General features: G+C 39.7%; 1 protein-coding gene across 12 annotated transcripts in view; it reads right to left on the bottom strand.

Moving 5' to 3' along the window:
• Positions 1–18,807, bottom strand: part of LOC113911597 (phosphodiesterase 4D interacting protein) — a 214,979-nt gene that overhangs the window by 45,490 nt on the left and 150,682 nt on the right. For all 12 annotated transcript variants that reach the window (XM_027574401.2, XM_035727313.1, XM_027574414.2 and 9 more), the window contains 7 exons: positions 18,422–18,586; positions 18,180–18,261; positions 14,528–14,619; positions 10,029–10,145; positions 9,509–9,646; positions 8,555–8,667; positions 7,280–7,407 (listed from right to left, as the gene is read on the bottom strand). In XM_027574401.2, the coding sequence (XP_027430202.2) occupies positions 7,280–7,407; positions 8,555–8,667; positions 9,509–9,646; positions 10,029–10,145; positions 14,528–14,619; positions 18,180–18,261; positions 18,422–18,586 (835 nt within the window). The remainder of the gene's footprint in view (positions 1–7,279; positions 7,408–8,554; positions 8,668–9,508; positions 9,647–10,028; positions 10,146–14,527; positions 14,620–18,179; positions 18,262–18,421; positions 18,587–18,807) is intronic.

Below are 18,807 nucleotides of genomic sequence, written 5' to 3'. Positions count from 1 at the left end.
GCTTAGAATGGCGCTTGGCACGCAGTGTATACTCAATAAATACTGCCTTTAAGCAATATTATTATTGTTGTTGGTAAACTGATACGGTCTATGGGCTGAAAAAAGGTGGCCACAGAACCTAAGTGCAATCTGCTGAGAGGAATTTTATATTATAACTGGATGATCTTGATTGCATCTATCTGCACTTCCCTACTTCTGAGTATCTGTTTCCCCCAACAGGAGGCTTGAAATAGTACTTTTTGGTCTCTCTGCTTCACAGGACAGTTGAAAAAAACAGTTGTCAGTAAAGTAGGATGAATTCTTTTGAACAGGGGTTTTACAAATAGGATTCATCACTATTATATTACAACTGCCTTAAAACTCCATCATGGATGAATAAGCCTTAGAAGAAAAGTCATATAGTGTTAATTCTTCAGTCATGAACCCAAACTGGGTTACAAGACCCTTTTCCCTGAATGCCACTCTCCAGTCATTATTGTTTCCCCTTTAAGCTATTTATATTCAACCAACAGAAAAGGAGTGATATTTCCCACAGAGTTACTCAGAACACAGCAGGAGTCCTATTTGACTCATTTTGAAAGGGGATTCAAAGAATGAAAACTGTACAACATGAGTAAGCGTGTGGTGCCAAAAGCCCCCCGCTGGTCTTCCCCTCAGCACCAGGCTCTCGTACCAGAGCCTCTGGGCCATCTCACTTTCACTCTTAGGCACCTGCCATGTGCTGATTATTACGAGAACTCTCACATGGTCGTGTCATGAACCAACTAAACTATCCCTGACTTAAATATTATAATGCTGTATGACAGAATCAAACAAAAAGCTCTCCTGTCAAACTCTGCATCCATTCCCTTCTGGACCATAAAAGAACTTTAAGATTTCATATAGCTCTCCGTAAGCTTCTGCTGAGAAATAAAACTCTTCCACTGGACACAAGGAAAGAAAACTGCTGTCTGCAGTCGAGCCCCTTTAGGCTGTATTTTTGTCCTTAGACTGCAACATCTCTTAGGCAGCTTTTCTAGCTTGTACTTTATTCAGAAAGCAATTTTCCAGGGACTTAAAGTTCTGTAATGTCAAGGAGTTCTTCCTGTTTGTGGCCTCTTTTTTTTTCCCCTCAAAGAACACAAGCAGCAGGCCTTTCTTACCAGGAACATTTACGGGAGGAGAACCACCCACCAGAACAACTGGCTCCTCAAATCTCCATCCTGTTTGCTACTGCTCTCCCTCAACAAGGAGAACAAGAAAGAGTTATTAAGGTAAAAGAGTTCCATTCACATTTCTGGGGGAAGTGGGATGCTGTTTCTTTAGTCTCACTTCCTTGAGAGAAGAACAATCCAGGTTTCTTCCTCTTCCCTCCTCTAGTTAAATAAATTACAAAAGCATTCACTCAGGGGCACCTGGGTGGCTCAGTCGGTAAAGCGCCTGCCTTCCGCTCAGGTCATGATCCCAGGGTCCTGGGATCAAGTCCCTCATCGGGCTCCCGGCTCAGCAGGGAGTCTGCTTGTCCCTCTAGCTCTGCCTGCAGCTCCCCCTACTGGTGCTCTCTCTCTGAAATAAACAAAAAAATCTTTAAATTAAAAAAAAAAAAAAAAAAAGCATTCACTCATTCCAGAGCCTTAACTTTGACCTGGATTTTTAGTACAATGATCAATAGACTGATTCTCCTATAAAGAAACAAACAAAGAAAAAGACATGAGCTTTCTCTACTTCTCTTCTCATCAGTCTTTTCAAGAACGAAACCAAGTGGTTACTGTATGGCCTTTGATACTTTTATTGGATCAGTAACAATTTTTTGTGTCTCAACTAAAGCAGCTGAAATTCTAACACTTAGGTATTAAAAAGCACGCTCTCCATTTCAGCACAAATGTTCACACAGTTTAACACAGCACAGTGCCATGAAGAAATGAATTTCCAGAGGAAAATATACAGCTTATTTTGGTGGGAAAATAGTCCCATAAATAATCTAATGCCAAGTTACTGGATCATTTAACATGTCACTTCCTTCATTTAAATTGTTATGAAATTGCTTTACTTTTTCTCGACAGCCCTAGGATCAAAATTTTAAGTGATAGAAGTAAAATTGCTTTTATTATCAAACTCAATACTTCATGGAAACAGAAATTCATGACTTATAGAAAATACTTGTACACACACATGCCTCAAATTTTACAGATTGAGATGCTGGTATTTTAGAGCAATGATTTTGATAATTGCAAAAGGAAGCACTATATACTCATGTTATATACTAAAAGCAAAGCTACATGCATGTGCTAGACAATTTTGAGTTTTTAAAGGGAACAAGGAAGCCGATTTAGTTCATCTACTTAACACCCCTATTCTTCATATTATTCTCTATTGAACATTTTCTTGCTGAACTTCCTATTTTATCCTTTCAGTTTTAGCAAAAGGAAAACAAATGCAAAAAGAATTAGTACATCACTTTGTAAGTTTAATCATTCTTTTTTGAAATCTGGTAAAATTCGTACTGTCAGCTTTACATGTTGTGTTTTCCTTCCACTTCTCATCCTCTACTGGAAACAAATTACGATGCAAATTTTTTATTTGGGAAACGCATCCTGGCTCATAGAAAGAAGTTGAGGACTTACCTTTTGTCAATACTCAAGACGACTTAAAAGCAACATGCCTGTCTTTTAATTATAATAAAGTTGTTTAACAAAGTTATTACTCTAAATGTCTAGTGAGAAGGTGTCTTAAATCCATATTCCAAAATGTAAAATGTCGTAAGACTCAAAAACTATTAACCTACAGAAACCACTCTGATGTATTGTCCCATTGACTCATTCCTTCTATTTTTTTATTACCAGGTTGCTTCATATAAGCTTCGTATTCCTAGCTACTCTTTCTACAGTACTGATGGTTCTTCATGACCAAAGGGAGAAGAAAAGCGCTCTAAATTTTAACCTTAAAAAAAAAGAGAGAGAAAATATTCTACATGCTTGGATCTCACAGGATGTTAGTTTCTGAAAAAGAAAGCTAATTTCATTCATTCTACCTCTAATACCATTTTACAAGGCAAGATGGAAAGTGGACTGTCAGGGCATGGGTTACTACTATTTCTTCCTAGCTTCATGGGACGATTGTCACATTTCCCTGCAGACCTGTGGAATTACTACGGAGGCCTAGTTGAACAGGCAACTTGAGTTTTTCAGGGACATCAAATGTGGAGATCCTATGACTTTTTCATATAAAAAGACCATGAGGGGCACCTGGGCAGCTGGGTTGGTTGGGTGTCTGCCTTTAGCTCAGGTCATGATCCCATAGTCCTGGAATCAAGCCCCAAGTCGAGTTAGGCTTCCTGTTCAGTGGGGAGTCTGCTTCTCCCTCTCTCTCTCTCCCCATGGCTTGTGCTCTCTCTCTCTCAAATAAAAATAAAATCTTAAAAAAAAAAAAAAAAAGACCATGAAACCAGAAAACAACTTGATCCTAACAAACAGGAACTAGAGTTTGCTAACACCAGGTGCTCAAGGAAAGCAAAGGAACTGAAGTATTGTCCTTTTACGGTTTACAGTCTAAACGGAAGTGACTATAGGTAGGTCAACTTTTATCCTTCAAAGAAAAGAGCAATGTTTGGTATAGTCTGATCTGCTTCTCCTTTCCCTAATTAGAGAACTCTAGATCAAACTGGAAGAGAGACAGAACATCAGTTTTCTTGAATTGCTTTGCATCTGTGAACCAAACTTCCCAGCACCAGATACCAAATTAGCATAAATTAGCATAAAAGTGAAAGGTCTTTTATGTATATCTGTGCCAGAGGTCACTTAGGTATAAACTGTGCAAGTAGAATATACTAAAGAACCCTCCAGGAAACTTTTTGTGGCTAGGATCTACTATCCTGTATAGGTCACAATTTTCTTAATCTTTATAGATCTCTTACTGTATGTAATGACATTGACACATCTTTTTAAAATATGAATAAGGAAGTAGAGGTACCAAAAATACTGCTCTTGTCCACAGTGAATGAAGAGAAGTGGGTGTGGGAGAGGGGTGGGTGAGATTCAGGATAAGCGCATACCTATCAAAGCAAAAGGCTGACAACATTAAAATAGCCCAGTCATCCTTTTCAAAAAAAAATGGTCACTTGGCTAAATGGCTAAGAAGAAAACACCAGAAAAACACTGACTTTTACTAGGCACTAATAATTGTCAGACTTCTGCAAAAGAAAAGAGTTTAAGGGAAAGATCTATCAAAAGGACTTCCATTTCACTCATTAAATACATCTTCTTAAGGAGTGCCTGGGTGGCTCAGTCGTTAAGTGTCTGCCTTCGGCTCAGGTCATGATCCCAGGGTCCTGGGATCGAGTCCCTCATCGGGCTCCCTGCTCTGCGGGAAGCCTGCTTCTCCCTCTCCTGCTCCCCCTGCTTGTGTTCCCTCTCTCGCTGTCTCTCTGTCAAATAAATAAATACATCTTCTTAGAGGTCCTTTTCAGCTCTAAGAACTATAGACTTCATCTCCCCTGACTTCCAACCATTACTTCGGGTATTTGCTATTATTCAAAAAAGAAATGGATGTAAAAACAAATCTATCAATATGGATTTTTCTCATTTTAAGTTCTACGCTTCTAATTAATCATGGCCTGGCTTTAATTCATTCAAGATTTTTTTTTTTTTAATTCAAGCACAAGGTTCTACAAGCCCATGATGCTTTCTCTAAAATTATTCTAAGGCTGAAAAATGCCCGACAAAGGTAGAATAATCCAGTAAAAGAAAGGGTCTGTGCTCCTGAAGAGAGAATGGAATCATACTGTATCGTGGTAAATAAAATTCTATGAATGATGTGGCCAGTCATAGCATCATCTGTCTGTGGGTTACAGAACAAAATTCATCAGTCGAGTTCTCTAATGAGATGCCAAATTATCACACAAAATTGTTACACTAGCAAGCTCTCTCCAGATAGCACTGTTTGCAAGCATCATTCCAGATTTTAGTCACATCCATAGTATCAGGATCAACCTCTTAGTTTATTCTTTGCCACAAAAATCACTTAATTATCTAAAATGTTTCCCAAGGACCAATATGAAGGGTGATTAACTGTAGCACAAGTTGGTTTGTCTCTTCAGGATCCAAATCAGGAACAGAATTCACTTACTTTCTCCCCACTAATCTATTTTGATCATTGTTCTTCAATAGGAAGTTGGGTTTCTCATTATTCATCCAGCTACCTTAATATTTCTAACACTTAGTAACATGTCAAGGTACCAAAGAGAAATTCCTACTCTTGGAGGATGATAGAAGCAGGAGTAGTAATTAGAAATTACTGTAATCACTATAAGCCTTTAGAACCTAAGAATCACCCATGGTTGATTCTTAACAGGACACTTAGAAAGCTTCCTTGGTCTGTTAGCAAAATTAAGGGAAAACACCTCCTAAATGCCCTGTAATCATATGACAGACTAGTCTTTGCTGGGTTGACATTTCTGTAAGTTCGATTACCCCTTCTTTCCTTCCAGAAAATTACAAAAATCTTTGTGCAGGGAAGGGTCTCTAAAGATTGGAAGACTAAGAAAGTAGATGGTTCTGCTTATACTTCCCAGCCCCTTCCTTAAATGACTCCCCACCCCAAAGGCCATGAAAATTGGAAAGCATTTCATTAAGAGGAAGGCTTACGGCTATCAATCTTTTGCAAAATACTTCATCAGAAAAATCCCAGGGTGTTTCTCCAGTAGAACATTTTCTTCCCTGTCCACTTCGGTTTGACCGATGCTCTTATCTGTTGTTACAGGCATGGCTAAGGTTACAGAAGCTGGACAGAATTTAGAATGTAAGGCAACCCATGTCAACACATGAACGTGAAAGAAATTAAAGTATCATGTGAATAATGGGGGGAAAACAGAAAACTCTTTGTGCTCCCCCTCGTTGAGAAAGAGTACTCAGTCACCTTTATGATGCTGGAAAGCCTCAATCCCTGTTCACCAAAGTCCATGTTTAAAACCTGCCATCTTAGGTTCTTTCCTACATCTTAGGTTCTTTCCTACATCTTCTAATGTAGGAAATTTATAACCAGCAGAAATATGAAACCTCATGGTGTTGAACCCGCAAAGCTCCAAAGTAATCCTGATTACTTGTTATACTCTTGACATTGAAGCTAGCAGAAATACAATCTCCAGGGCCCCTTTCCTTAAGCCTGTCGCATTGCCATAAGAAAGCACGAAGACAATGACCCAAACCTACAAACCCAGGTCTACAACCTTTCTTTCTAAACTATTCGAACACTTCGAAGCCTATTATTTTAATGGAGTAATGTTTAAGCACTAAAACATGAAAAACATAGGACTCTATCTCATGCCACTACCAAATGAAAAACCAGAAGCAATACTTTCCTCTGGCTGCAATAAGCAATTTGGTGAAATGCTGAATTTAAAGGGGGAACATTACATTTGAAATTTTCTTTTTACATAAAGAATCATGATTCTGAAAGACAACCCCTGTTCACCAAATTCCAAGTTTAAAACCTGAAATGAGTTTTTATTGAAATCGTGTTGACTACATAATACTCTTGTGGTTTAAAGGAAAAATATTAATGGAATTTATAATTTCATTAGATTCCACCTAATCTAATTTCACTATCACTATTATTCAATTATCAACTCTGAAACGCTATCAGAGGAGAAGGTTTACTGTAAACACTTAGTAACTGTCTTTGCCTCCTCTCTTCGACTTGACCCTTCCAATACTTGTAGTCTGCTATGGCAAGACATGGCTTTGATTACCTTCTGATAAGGATTATACCACTTTTGCAACGTCATTCTTATAGACATTTAATCTCTTTCATCTTGAGACGTTTATTTGATTAAAAAAAAATTCTCTCAAAGAGGAGTTGGCTGATGGCAAAAATAACACACATGCATGCATTTACGACATGATATGGAACATATGAAATGGATGGTGAGAGTGGGGGAGGGATAAACTTTATTGGCCCATGGGGAGAGATGGGGGAACAAGGACGGGCCTGGGAAAAGTGAATATGGGTGGGAAAACTGAAATGGAATGCTTTAAAAAGGTGCACATACACTTTGTAACCTCCACCGTTCAACTCAGAGATAGATATGTACAGTGCCATACAGATAGACTAAAGTGAGTTTCACTTTGTAGTTGATGCTACTGGTAACAGTTCTACCGTTAGCAAGTCACCATTTAATTCTGCCAGAGTCAGACAAGGCTCTCGGGTTAGTGCAAACAAGGTTTTCCATCCTGGGCTGCAGGCTGACCCGCCAGTGCTCAGAAGGCATGCTTGTGACGAACTCGCACACTTTCCAGTTCCCCACCTCCAATGGCGGCCAGGGTCTCCAGCCTGCTTAAACGCTCCAGACTTCTTCCAAGAACTTCTTCTAGCCGACCGCGTATCACCTGGGCCCCTTCTAATTCCACCTGCAGAGTTCGGTCTCTCTCTGAGCTGAGTAAACATGCCACATGGAAGGAAAACGGATTAGCCATCAACTGTAATGAGTCTACGCATACTTCCAAAGAGCCATGATACTTTCTAAAGGATGCTCTCTAGCACACAGTAAGTGGACACAGTTTTTGTTTGGGCACTGTTATCCTTCGCTGCGGGCAGATTAGCAAGGCCTGCTCCTTTCTTTAAAGCTTGCCTCTTTATGCTAGATTGTGAGCCAATGTCACATAAAATTATAGTTCCTAAGACTTATCTCATACCCCTATAGCCAACATAAGAGAAATTTTACTTTTTGATGAGTATTAGTTTCGAAAAACCAAAACCCAGGAAAAACTAAATGCAAACTGAAGCAATACTGAGCCAAGGAGGGTCGCTATTGAAGATCTGTGTTCTCTCATTTGGTAACCAGACTGGACAGAGCTCTGAGAAGGAATCCAGTTCAGAGAGACCAAAGATCCAGAGATTCTTTAAAAAGTAATACAATCAACTGATCCTATTGTATCTTTCCTCTGCCTTCATTTTCCTAAAGTAGAAAGAAAAACAAGGCTTAAACTGAACAATCAACTAGAAGAAAATGAATAGTAAAAAAATAAAAATTAGGAAAGAGAAAAAGGGACAAGGGCAGAGGCAGAATGAGAAAAAAAAAAATAAAGGGAATATAAAATGAACAAGAATGATATACGTGACCCAAAAATCAAGAATACAAGCAAATATATTCACCATGATGGCTATCAGTGATCCTGGGTTGATATTAGCCATCATGGCAAATAAATTTTCTTCAATGATACTCGCTGAGTATCAATACCCTTTATATCCTCACTCTTGGAACAGAACAGCCCCTACCAGGACATGGAGCAGAGGAAGGAAAGGAAAACACTGAGTGTTTAGTATACACAAGGCATTATTTTAGACACCTGACAAGTCTTCTCATTTGATCACTGTGTAGCTATATGAGATAGGTGCTATTCCTGACTTAAGACTCAAACACTAGGCTCTGAGAGATCCACACACAACAAATGACAAACAAACAAATGACAAACTGAGTAGTCCTAGTAATTGTCTCTGTTTTTTTCCTCCCTGCTTTGAGATCATAAGCATCCGCACCTAAAGAGGAATAGAAGGACAAACACTGCCGTTACTCCCCTACCTCTCTGGATGGGCGTGGAACTTCACCAGACTGCTATAGAGCTGTCTCTCTGCTTGCAAAGCCTCATTGAGCCGACTCCGTTCATCTACCAGCCCTTCGAGCATCAGCAGCAACTGAGGAAAGAGCAGAAGCAATACACAAACGGACATGAGACATGAAGCACAGCAGATCCTGAGATAGCAGCCAAAGGAATGTACTCGCATGCACTATGACCAAAAAAACTCACTATTTTACTACTTGCTTAAACTTTCTATTATATTTTACAGTTTTCAAATCAATGTCACATTACCTTGTTTTTTAATCTTTAAAACTCTATAGGGCAGAAGTCAAACATGGAAGCAAGAAGAAAGAGGAGAGACAGGCCAGAATCACAGGAAAGAGCTAAAAGAAGGGAGTGGAAGGGAAAGAGAGGAAGGGCCAGGAGACATACAGCAGGACTTACTGGTACTCTTCATTCATTCAGTAAAGATTTACTGAGCACATTCTATGTGCCAGGCTCTGTTCTAGGGCTAAACTTACTACCTAGTGGGTGGAGGAGACACCATCAATCGCAGACCTGTATCACAGTGAGCTTTATAGTAAGTGCTGTAAAGAACATGAGCCATGATGTATGCAACCAGCAGAGAGGTCTGTTTAAGTGAACTGCTTGAGTTAAAAGCCAGGACTGGAGTGAAACGAGGAGTTAGTGAGAGAGAGGATAACAAACAGGGAGTACAGGCAAGAAGGTGTTTTTTAAAAGTCTGGCACTGAAGAGAGGTCAGCTATGGGGTAGTGGCTCGAAAGGAAGTACCAATGTTAGGGGCATCTCTTGCTGCTGCTGACCAAGGCAAGGCAACTTAAGAGCAGATTCTCTATGAAGTTCCATCAACAGACCCTTTCAGAGATCACTGAGATTGACAGCTTTTCCATTGTTTGTGTCATAGTAAAAATAAGGTTTATATTCCAAAGACTTACTTGTTGCCTTCGATTTCCTAAAGTTTCTTGACCCTGTGATTCTACTGAAGCAACTTTTTCCCGAAGAAGTAAGACTTCTTGCGTCAGGCGTTCCATAGCTGGTATGTCTTCAGGATCAACCAGTTGCATCTGTAGGTCCTGAAAGTCAAGGAAAAAAACTAGTAATAGGAATGCGGGGCGCCTGACTGGCTCAGTCAGTGGGGCTTGCAACTCTCGATCTCGGGGCTGTCCAGTGCTATTTAGCAGAGGGGCAAAGAAGCAGATGTCCCTGAAATAGTCTGCTCTACTTTCAAGTGGAATATTGATAAGCCATATGAAATAATACATTCTTTGTGAAATCTCAGCAACTCTAATACAAGTCAGAAAGAATATGGTGATATTAAGGGGCTCAAACTGACAGTGCATCAAGGAAATAAGGACTGGCCAAGGGACTCAGGGTATCCAAATGTCCTTTGAAGATGCCCTACAGGTATTCTGAGCTGTAATCATTTCCAAAAATCTTGAAAAAGCTGTGAAAGACCTTTATGAGGTCTTCTTTAATCTGTATGTTCCTGGTCAGGGACTCCATGTCGGCAGCCTGCACCTGTAGCTCTTCCTCTTGCACGGCCACCATGGACTGTAGCGCAGAAAGTTCCATCTGTGGAGAGAAGAGATCCTGAAGTCGGTGCGCAGAGGACGCAATATCTGTCACACTCCCATTTTAACATTGAGGCCGAGGTTCTTCCATATTGTATCACCATGAGCCAGTAATGCAAGTGCCAACTAGAAGATGAATAACAGTGCTCTAGTGGGTCAGATCAATTAACCACGTGGTGTGGTACCAAAGGGTGTTTTATGGGAAGCTGTAATGGTAGCTTTCAGGATGTCCTCCAGTTTAATTGGCACTGTAAAACATTTCAAATTTGTTTAATTAATGAGTTTATTATGCTGCTTAAAAAAATGGGTCACCATGAGCAGAGGAGTGAATCCTCCCAACAATCCTAGAGGATCACTATTCTTCCATTCCTCAGTTTACAGAGGAGGTGACTGAGGCAGAGAGAAATTAAGGAAACTGTTCAAAGTCACAGAGCTAGGAAGGGGGAGATCCAGAATGTGAACTCAAGGAAGCAGACTCAGAACACGGAGGTTATAATGCCTTTCCTGCAGATTCTAACACATCCATATATTCTTTATGGTAATGGCAAGTTATTTGTAAGTACACGTAGTAAGGAGGGTTTTTTTTTTTTTTTAGATTTTTATTTATTTGTCAGAGAGACAGAGAGGGAGAGAGAGCACAAGCAGGGGAAGAAGCAGGCAGAGGGAGAAGCAGCCTCCCCACTGAGCAGGGAGCCCGATGCGGGACTCCATCCCAGGACCCTGGGATCATGACCTGAGCCGAAGGCAGACGCTAAACCGACTGAGCCACCCGGCGCCCCATGTAAGGAACTATTTGGAGATAATTAAAGGAAACAGGTGTGACCAAAAAGACAGATGATACACACCTAGTTTAAGGTAGAGCCAAGCTTCCTAAAGAAAGCAGCACCTGTTTCTTTAAGAAAGTATAAAATGTAAGTTATGAGTAGTAAAAATTTTACTTCAAATTCCATCAATGATGATAGTTCACTATGTGGGCTGGTGATGATTTATAACTACACAAAGTTATTTGATGTTCTGGGCTCCTTTGGCATGTTAGGAAGAAATGCCTCTCCTGCCATTTCCTTCCATGTTGAAGGACCTCAGTTTAACTCCTGACCCTTCCCCACCCTTTTAGTCAGCCCCAGGCAGGTAAAGGGACTTATCTTAATGGTACGTTGGGGAAGAATAAACCAGGCATGCTTGACTTAGCTCCATCTTTCTTCTTTTTGGGAGGTACCTGCCTGCAGGAAGCCTGTTTTCGCCACTGCTTCTCCAAGAGCGGACTCTTCCTCACCATGTAGAGTGGTCTGCCAAGGCCCAATGTCGTCTGTGACCAGGTAGATAAGTCTACCTAATTCTGGGGATTGGCTAGCATGCCCCTAGGTTCTTGCATTAAGTTCTCTACCTAAGCCTTTATCAGTAATGCAGCCGACAAAATGCCAAACCATCTGCCACTACTTTAGTTTTCTCTCTCCGTTTGTTCCGATCTTGGGTAAGGGAAAAGGAGTGCTACTTAGGAGGCCCTCTTCAGAGACCTCTGTCATTATATAGCCAGGTATTTGCTCCATATTAGAAAAATTCAAACACGAGGAAGAAAACATTATGGCAGCAAGATAAATGTCTGCAGTCAGGCAGACATGGGTTTTGGGTTTTAAATCTTGGTATAATCTCCCTACAAGGCATTTAAACTGAGCTTCAGTTACCTCAATTATAAAACGGAAATAATACCTACTTTTTAGGGCTATGTGAGAGGAGACAAAATGTATTTAAAAGTGCCTGGCAGGCAATCAGTGAATGTTAACTATTACTACCACTATTTCTATGATTTCAAGACAGTAGGGAGAATGCTTAAAAATTCAGGAAAATCGACATGGCTTTTGGTACATAACTAATATCAAAGGGAATGTGATTAATGAATATATATGGCACTGAACTGAGAGGTTGGTAACTGATTAAGGACACAAAAGTAAGCAATATAGCTAAATATCACTTACTCAAAATAACCATTCATAGCCCTAATTTGATGATCCCCCAAACAATACAGAACCAAAAAGTAACATTACTCTTGAATTAAGTATATATGAGAAAAACAGAAACAGCTTATGGAAACCAAAATCTCCAACATGAGTAATCAGATAATGGCTAGAGTGGAACCCCAAAAAAGGAGGGGAGCTAGGGGATTTTTAAAACTGGTATTTTTAAAATGCCATACAATTTCATATCCTCAAAACTTGAGTCATAGAATAGGAGGCTGGTTCTAAGAAGAAACAGAGTAATGAGAAATTAAGAGGTACAGTAAGATAATTTTACCACAAATATGAATACAGGTTTTATATTCTAGATCTAACTCTGGCAAAGAGGTGGACCAAATCTGAGAAGCCAAGAGGCTTGGGAGGTTGGGAGGATTCACTCATCTGCTCATGGTGACCCATTTTTTTAAGCAGCATAATAAACTCATTAATTAAACAAATTTGAAATGTTTTACAGTGCCAATTAAACTGGAGGACATCCTTAAAGCTACCATTACAGCTTCCCATAAAACACCCTTTGGTGCCACACCATGTGGTTAATTGATCTGACCCACTAGAGCACTATTATTCATCTTCTAGTTGGCACTTGCATAGACTAGCCAGGTAAACTTAATGTACTGCTGACCCTCTAAAACAGATGCCCTGGTCACATAGAGCCTTTTAGTTTTAGTTGGTAACTGTTCTGTGGCCCTAATACTTCTTCCACATCACAGCTGAACATAACAATCAGCTGTAAAGGGAGGGAGAAGGAGAAGGGATTCTGTAAGGCCGAGAGGCCTCGTCTAAGAAAATTCATGAAAACTCTACTGCTAGAAATACAGCCTAATGGAAAAATGATCTGCTCCAAGTAATGACTTCTTAGCAAGTATTTTGAGTCACAAAAGACCTGAATTTAATTCTTAGCTTTGGTATGTCTTAGTTCTATGGCAATTCCCCACCTCCATGGTTTGGTTTGGTTTGGTTTGGTTTTTTGAGAGAGCTTGCTAAGCAGGTGGGCGGGGGAGGAGCAGAGGGAGAGAAAGAATCTTCAATCTCATGCCCCTGAGATCATGACTGGGCTGAAATCAAGAGTCAGATGCTTATCTGACTAAGCCACCCAGGCGCCCCTTCCTACCTCCATGTTAAAATAAATAAATAAGTAAATCTGCATTTCACCTTCTTCATCTATAAAATAGGTCCAATACCACTTAGTTTGCAGAGCTGTAAGCCTTAGTGTTAATTTAAGTACCCAGTAGAGTACATTGCATATAGCAAGTACTCAATGAATTTATTGATCATCCCCCAAATTCTTCTGTTCCATATTTCTAAAGCTAATTTCATGGATCTAACATCATAATTCTAAGCAGCAATTATATAGTATCTCATTTTTTCACAGATCCTTTATAATGATTCCAGTTAGCAATGAGCAGAGAAAGCAGCCTTTGTCTTTTCAGAACTTAAAAGTTTAATGGTCTCCATTTATAAAAATAAGAGCATCTTTTGAGAAAAGGTGTACATAAAGCAATTTCTATGTTTCTCCAGAAAGAAAAAAAAGCCTTCCTTTGCATTTGGACCTAGCTTTATACTTGGACAACTGTACTCTTTTAAAAATAAACTATTTTGGCATCTCGGCTCTTTCCATAGTTTGGCTATTGTGGACATTGTTGCTATGAACATTGGGCTGCATGTGGCCCTTCTTTTCACTACATCTGTGTCTTTGGGGTAAATACCGAGTAGTGCAATTGCTGGGTCATAGGGTAGCTCTATTTTTAATTTTTTGAGGAAACTCCACACTGTTTTCCAAAAGTGGCTGTACCAACTTGCATTCCCACCACAGTGTTAAGAGCCGAGATGCCCCTCAACAGACGAATGGATAAAGAAGAAGTGGTCCATATATACAATGGAATATTACTCAGCCATCAGAAAGGATGAATACCCAACTTTTACGTCAACGTGGATAGGACTGGAGGAGATTATGCTAAGTGAAATAAGTCAAGCAGAGAAAGTCAATTATCATACGGTTTCACTTATTTGTAGAACATAAGGAATGGCATGGAAGACATTAGGAGAAGGAAGGGAAAAATGAAGGGGGGGAAATCGGAGAGGGAGACGAACCATGAGAAGACTATGGACTCTGAGAAACAAACTGAGGGTGTTAGAGGGGAGTGGGTGGGGGGATGGGTTAGCCCAGTGATGGGTATTAAAGAGGGCACGTACTGCATGGAGCACTGGGTGTTATACACAAACAATGAATCATGGAACACTACATCAAAAACTAATGATGTAATGTATGGTGACTAACATAATAAAATTAAATTAAAAAAAGAAAAGAAAGATAAACTATTTTGGAAGAAAATAATAGGAATTTTGAAATTAGGCTCACTAGAACACTCACCCGACTTTCTCTTTCTTTTTTAGCCATGAGCTCAAGTTCCTCTTTGGCATTACTCAGTTCCTTTTCCAGCCCTGCAACTGTGTCCGAATCTCCTAAAAATGACCACATAGCACTCGTTTTAATCACTATAACATCATATGACCTCGGCCACTTTGTTTCTGAGGAATTTAGTCTGAATACACAATCTCACAATGACAACAAAAATATATGCACAGATTGTTCTTTGCAGCATTATTTGTAATAGCAAAATACTGCAATCAATCTACATGCCTATAAAAAGAAGAGTGAATAAACTACAGTATATCCATGCAATGAGGTACTATATACAACTCCAAAAAAGAATGAGAAAACTCTTTATGAACTGATACAGAATAATTTCTAAGAAATGTTGTTAAGTAAAACAAGTTGGGTACAAAAGAATAAATCTAGTGGAGTCTGTTTTACATTAGGAAAGGGGGAAATAAGAACACACACATACACATCACATATAGACATAGGATTGCTCTCTTACTTTGCAAAAAGAAACATAGGAAGGATAACCCAGAAATGAAATTGGTTGCCTTCGAGGGAGGGGTGAAAACCAGAGAGAAATGTCAGAGAAGTTGATGGGTCTCCTGAGCATACGTTTTTATATATTTGAGTTTTGAACGTTAATATTTATTTTCAATGTGTAAAGTTAGCTCAATAATAATGGCGAAGGAAAAGCCTAAAACTGAATATTAACATAAATAAATGAGCCTATATAATAAATAGATAATATAAGCACCCAGAAAATTAAAAAATTAATCCAAATAATTTTTTGAACTCACTATTCCAACTGTATACCCTCAGTGGGAAATAGTCTAAGGATTAAAAAAATAAAAGAAATCTTAAATATTATTTAATAGACTTATTGTTGGTAGTGATATTCATGTAGCAATTCTAAACTACTTTAGTGTATTGTGCGAATGGGTAAAACATATTCATGTTAGAGGTAAGCAGGTTTCTCAAGGTCAAAAAAAGGCAGATACAGGGCGCCTGGGTGGCTCAGTTGGTTAAGCGACTGCCTTCGGCTCAGGTCATGATCTTGGAGTCCCGGGATCGAGTCCCACATCGGGCTCCCCGCTCCGCGGGGAGTCTGCTTCTCCCTCTGACCCTCTTCCCTCTCGTGCTCTCTATCTCTCATTCTCTCTCTCTCAAATAAATAAATAAAATCTTAAAAAAAAAAAAAAGGCAGATACAAATACAAGATAAGGCAAAGAACCTGTGGTGTTAAATTAGAATTAGAGAAATCAGTATCAAATACACACACACACACACACACACACACACACACACACACACACACACACACCCTTAGCTCTGAGAAATCAGTATCAAATACACACACACACATACACACACACACACACACAGCTCTGTTCACCTAAAAGGCCCTAGAAGCAAATGACATACCTGTGACTATGAACCCATCTCATGCCCAGATATGAGTACCTAAGTGCTATTACCCACTTCAAGGAACCAGAGCTCCTTGAAGTAATGGGCAGTTCCAGGGCTGAGGCAGGGAAAGGGAAAGGTGATCACAGAACATCTTATTGCACAGGAAAGTGTGGAAATGCTGAAAAACTGATGGTGACGTATCAAAAGGACAGAGGAGCAGCTTGAAGGGGCTCCAACTGGCCAAATCAGGGGTAGTCTGGGCATCAAATGGAATAATGACAGAAACAGATAATAAAATTATTATTTTTTTTAAAAAGAATCCATTAGAACACATTGATATAAAAAAAATGGAGTGGGGGAGAATAGGGAAAGGGCAGCTCCTTATGAAAGAACAGGTGCTAATACACAAGGAAGAAATTTTAGAAATAGAAATCACTTTTTTAAACTACCAACGTAATTGCTGCTTCGGGCAAGGCTGAGAGGATGCTAGAAGCCCTGGGTGAGTGGCTGTGGGAAGACGGTCAACCTCTCAGGGTGCTGGGCGGCAGGTCACCAACACAAAGGGAGAAATGCAGAGATCTGGCAGATACAATCTTAACTAAGGAAAAATACAAACTGCTATCATGTGCTCCTGACGTGGTGCACTGAGAAAGACCTCACCCTTGTAGTATTCTTGCCGAAAATGTTTAACTTGAACTGAACCATGAGAAAACAATCAGAGCCAGACTGAAGGCCATTCGCTGGCCCAGAGTTTTCAAAAATGCCAATGTCAAAAAAGACCAAAATAGTCTAGAAAACTGTTCTAGACTAAAGGAGACTAACGAGACATGACAACTAAATGCATGCATGGTCCCGGAGGGGGAGACCCAACCACCAGGAACGTTCCTGGGACAATGGGAACTCTAGATATGAACTGTACATTAGGTACCAGGACTATACCAAGGTTAAATTTCCTGAATGTGATCATTATACTGTAGTTATGTACAAGAATGCCCTTGCTTTTAGGAAATACAAAATGAAGTATTTAGAAATGAAGTGTCATGATATCTAAGTAATTTTTAAAAGGCTTAGAAAAAACATTCCATCTGTGTGTGTGCACGTGAAGAAATAGTGCAAATGTGGCAATATGTTAATAGGTGGTGAATCTTAATAAAAGTCTGTATGTGTATTCACTGTAGGATTTTTGCCACTTTTCTAGAAGTTTGAAATTTGCAAAATAAAAAATTGGAGGTACTTTTTGAAAAAAGGTAGATAGGGAGTAAATTAAACAAATCAAGCATTCTTTACTCTTTGACTGACAAAGTTTTCCTGCAAAAAAATAGCTACTTGCATGACTTACCTATGGAATTCCATTAATACCTTACACTATAACACAGACACAAACTTTCTACATTCTTCTCCTTTCTTTTTTTTAAAAGTAGCTCCATGCCCAGGCCAGCATGGAGCCCAACATGGGGCTTGAACTCACGACTCTGAGATCAAGACCTGAGCTGAGATGAAGAGTTGGATGCTTATCTGACTGAGCCACCCAGGCGCCCCCTTACATTCTTTAATATCATTAAAAAAATCATGAGTTAATTCTCCAAGTCCACAACCTTTCTTATAGCATTACAATTACCACTATTTCTACAACTCACTGGGTAAATCTCTTCCTTGAAGCTACCCTAGATCCCAACCTTTTGCTCTGTGAAAGTCAGAGACTCTAATCCCCAGCACTCATTTAAGTTTTTCTCCTACTCTTCAATGAATTCATTTGTTTTTAGGGAGTTCAAGGCCTACAATCATCTCTTAGATGGCTGTGATCTTGGCAAATAACTTAATGTATACTGCCTCCCCCTCCCAACACTGTAATTCAGGTTATGTCAAGTTACTGTGAGTAGCCTCAGCCTGCTTGTAACATACCCAGGAGAAGGTGTCAGCCCCATTGTCCTGTTGTGTAGGTTGGGAAACACACCTCCTCCATTTCTGAACCCATGAAAAGCTATCTGGAAAGAATGATCAGGAGGCAGTTTCCCTGAGCCAAACTGTACCCAGAACAATAGTCTCAATTCAACACAATAAGAATAGTTCTTTCTAGAAAACACAGGTCTTCAGCCTTTCAGGGGCAATCTAATTTTTTCCCCCTTATTTTTTTCCATTAAGGTAGGAAAAGAGAGTCTTGGCCAAACCTATTAACAGAGTTACAGAAAGAAAAGACAGAAGATTCCTTAGTGAAATTAAATTTGATACTTACCTAATGAGGACCTGGGTATACTGGTATCCCCTTTGGCAGTCAACGAAATGCTATCATCTTTGGAGGGTATATGCACTGAACCCTAAAAATTGGAAGAGTCAGGGGATTTAGAAAGGTTACAGGAACCATGATCATAATGACAAGGACTTCACACAATTTGGTATTAAAATGATCACTCATGCCTCAGACACAAAAAGAAAAGGCAGTTGCCATGAACATCTATACAAGCATGTAATTCTTACTTGGTCAGTCTGCTCTCTAAGATGGGGGCTGCTGGAGGTAACTTCAGTGAGTTGGTTAGAGATAAGTGCTTGGGACATGAAGTCTTTCCCTCCTAAATACTGGCGCAGGGCCTGTAATTCTGAATTTCTTTCCATCAGGGCTTGTACCATCTTCTCTGCAGTGGCCTAGTAAGGAAATCACACATACCATTAGAAAGATACTCTAGAAAACAAAATTTGTGTTCTGAAGTTATTCGTTAAAAGTCAACTGTTTATGAAAAGCCAGTGGGGGCCCCCCAAAATAGTTTCCTTGCTTTCAGTTTACAGGGAAAAACAGCTGATGAGTGGAAAGAAAGTCTCTCAGAGAAAGAACACTGGAAAAACTGAATATAACACATCTGTTACAG

The sequence above is a fragment of the Zalophus californianus genome, chromosome 4 (assembly GCF_009762305.2).
Source record: "Zalophus californianus isolate mZalCal1 chromosome 4, mZalCal1.pri.v2, whole genome shotgun sequence".
Taxonomy (NCBI): Eukaryota; Metazoa; Chordata; class Mammalia; order Carnivora; family Otariidae; genus Zalophus; species Zalophus californianus.
This window is presented reverse-complemented; position numbering and strand designations above follow the sequence as displayed.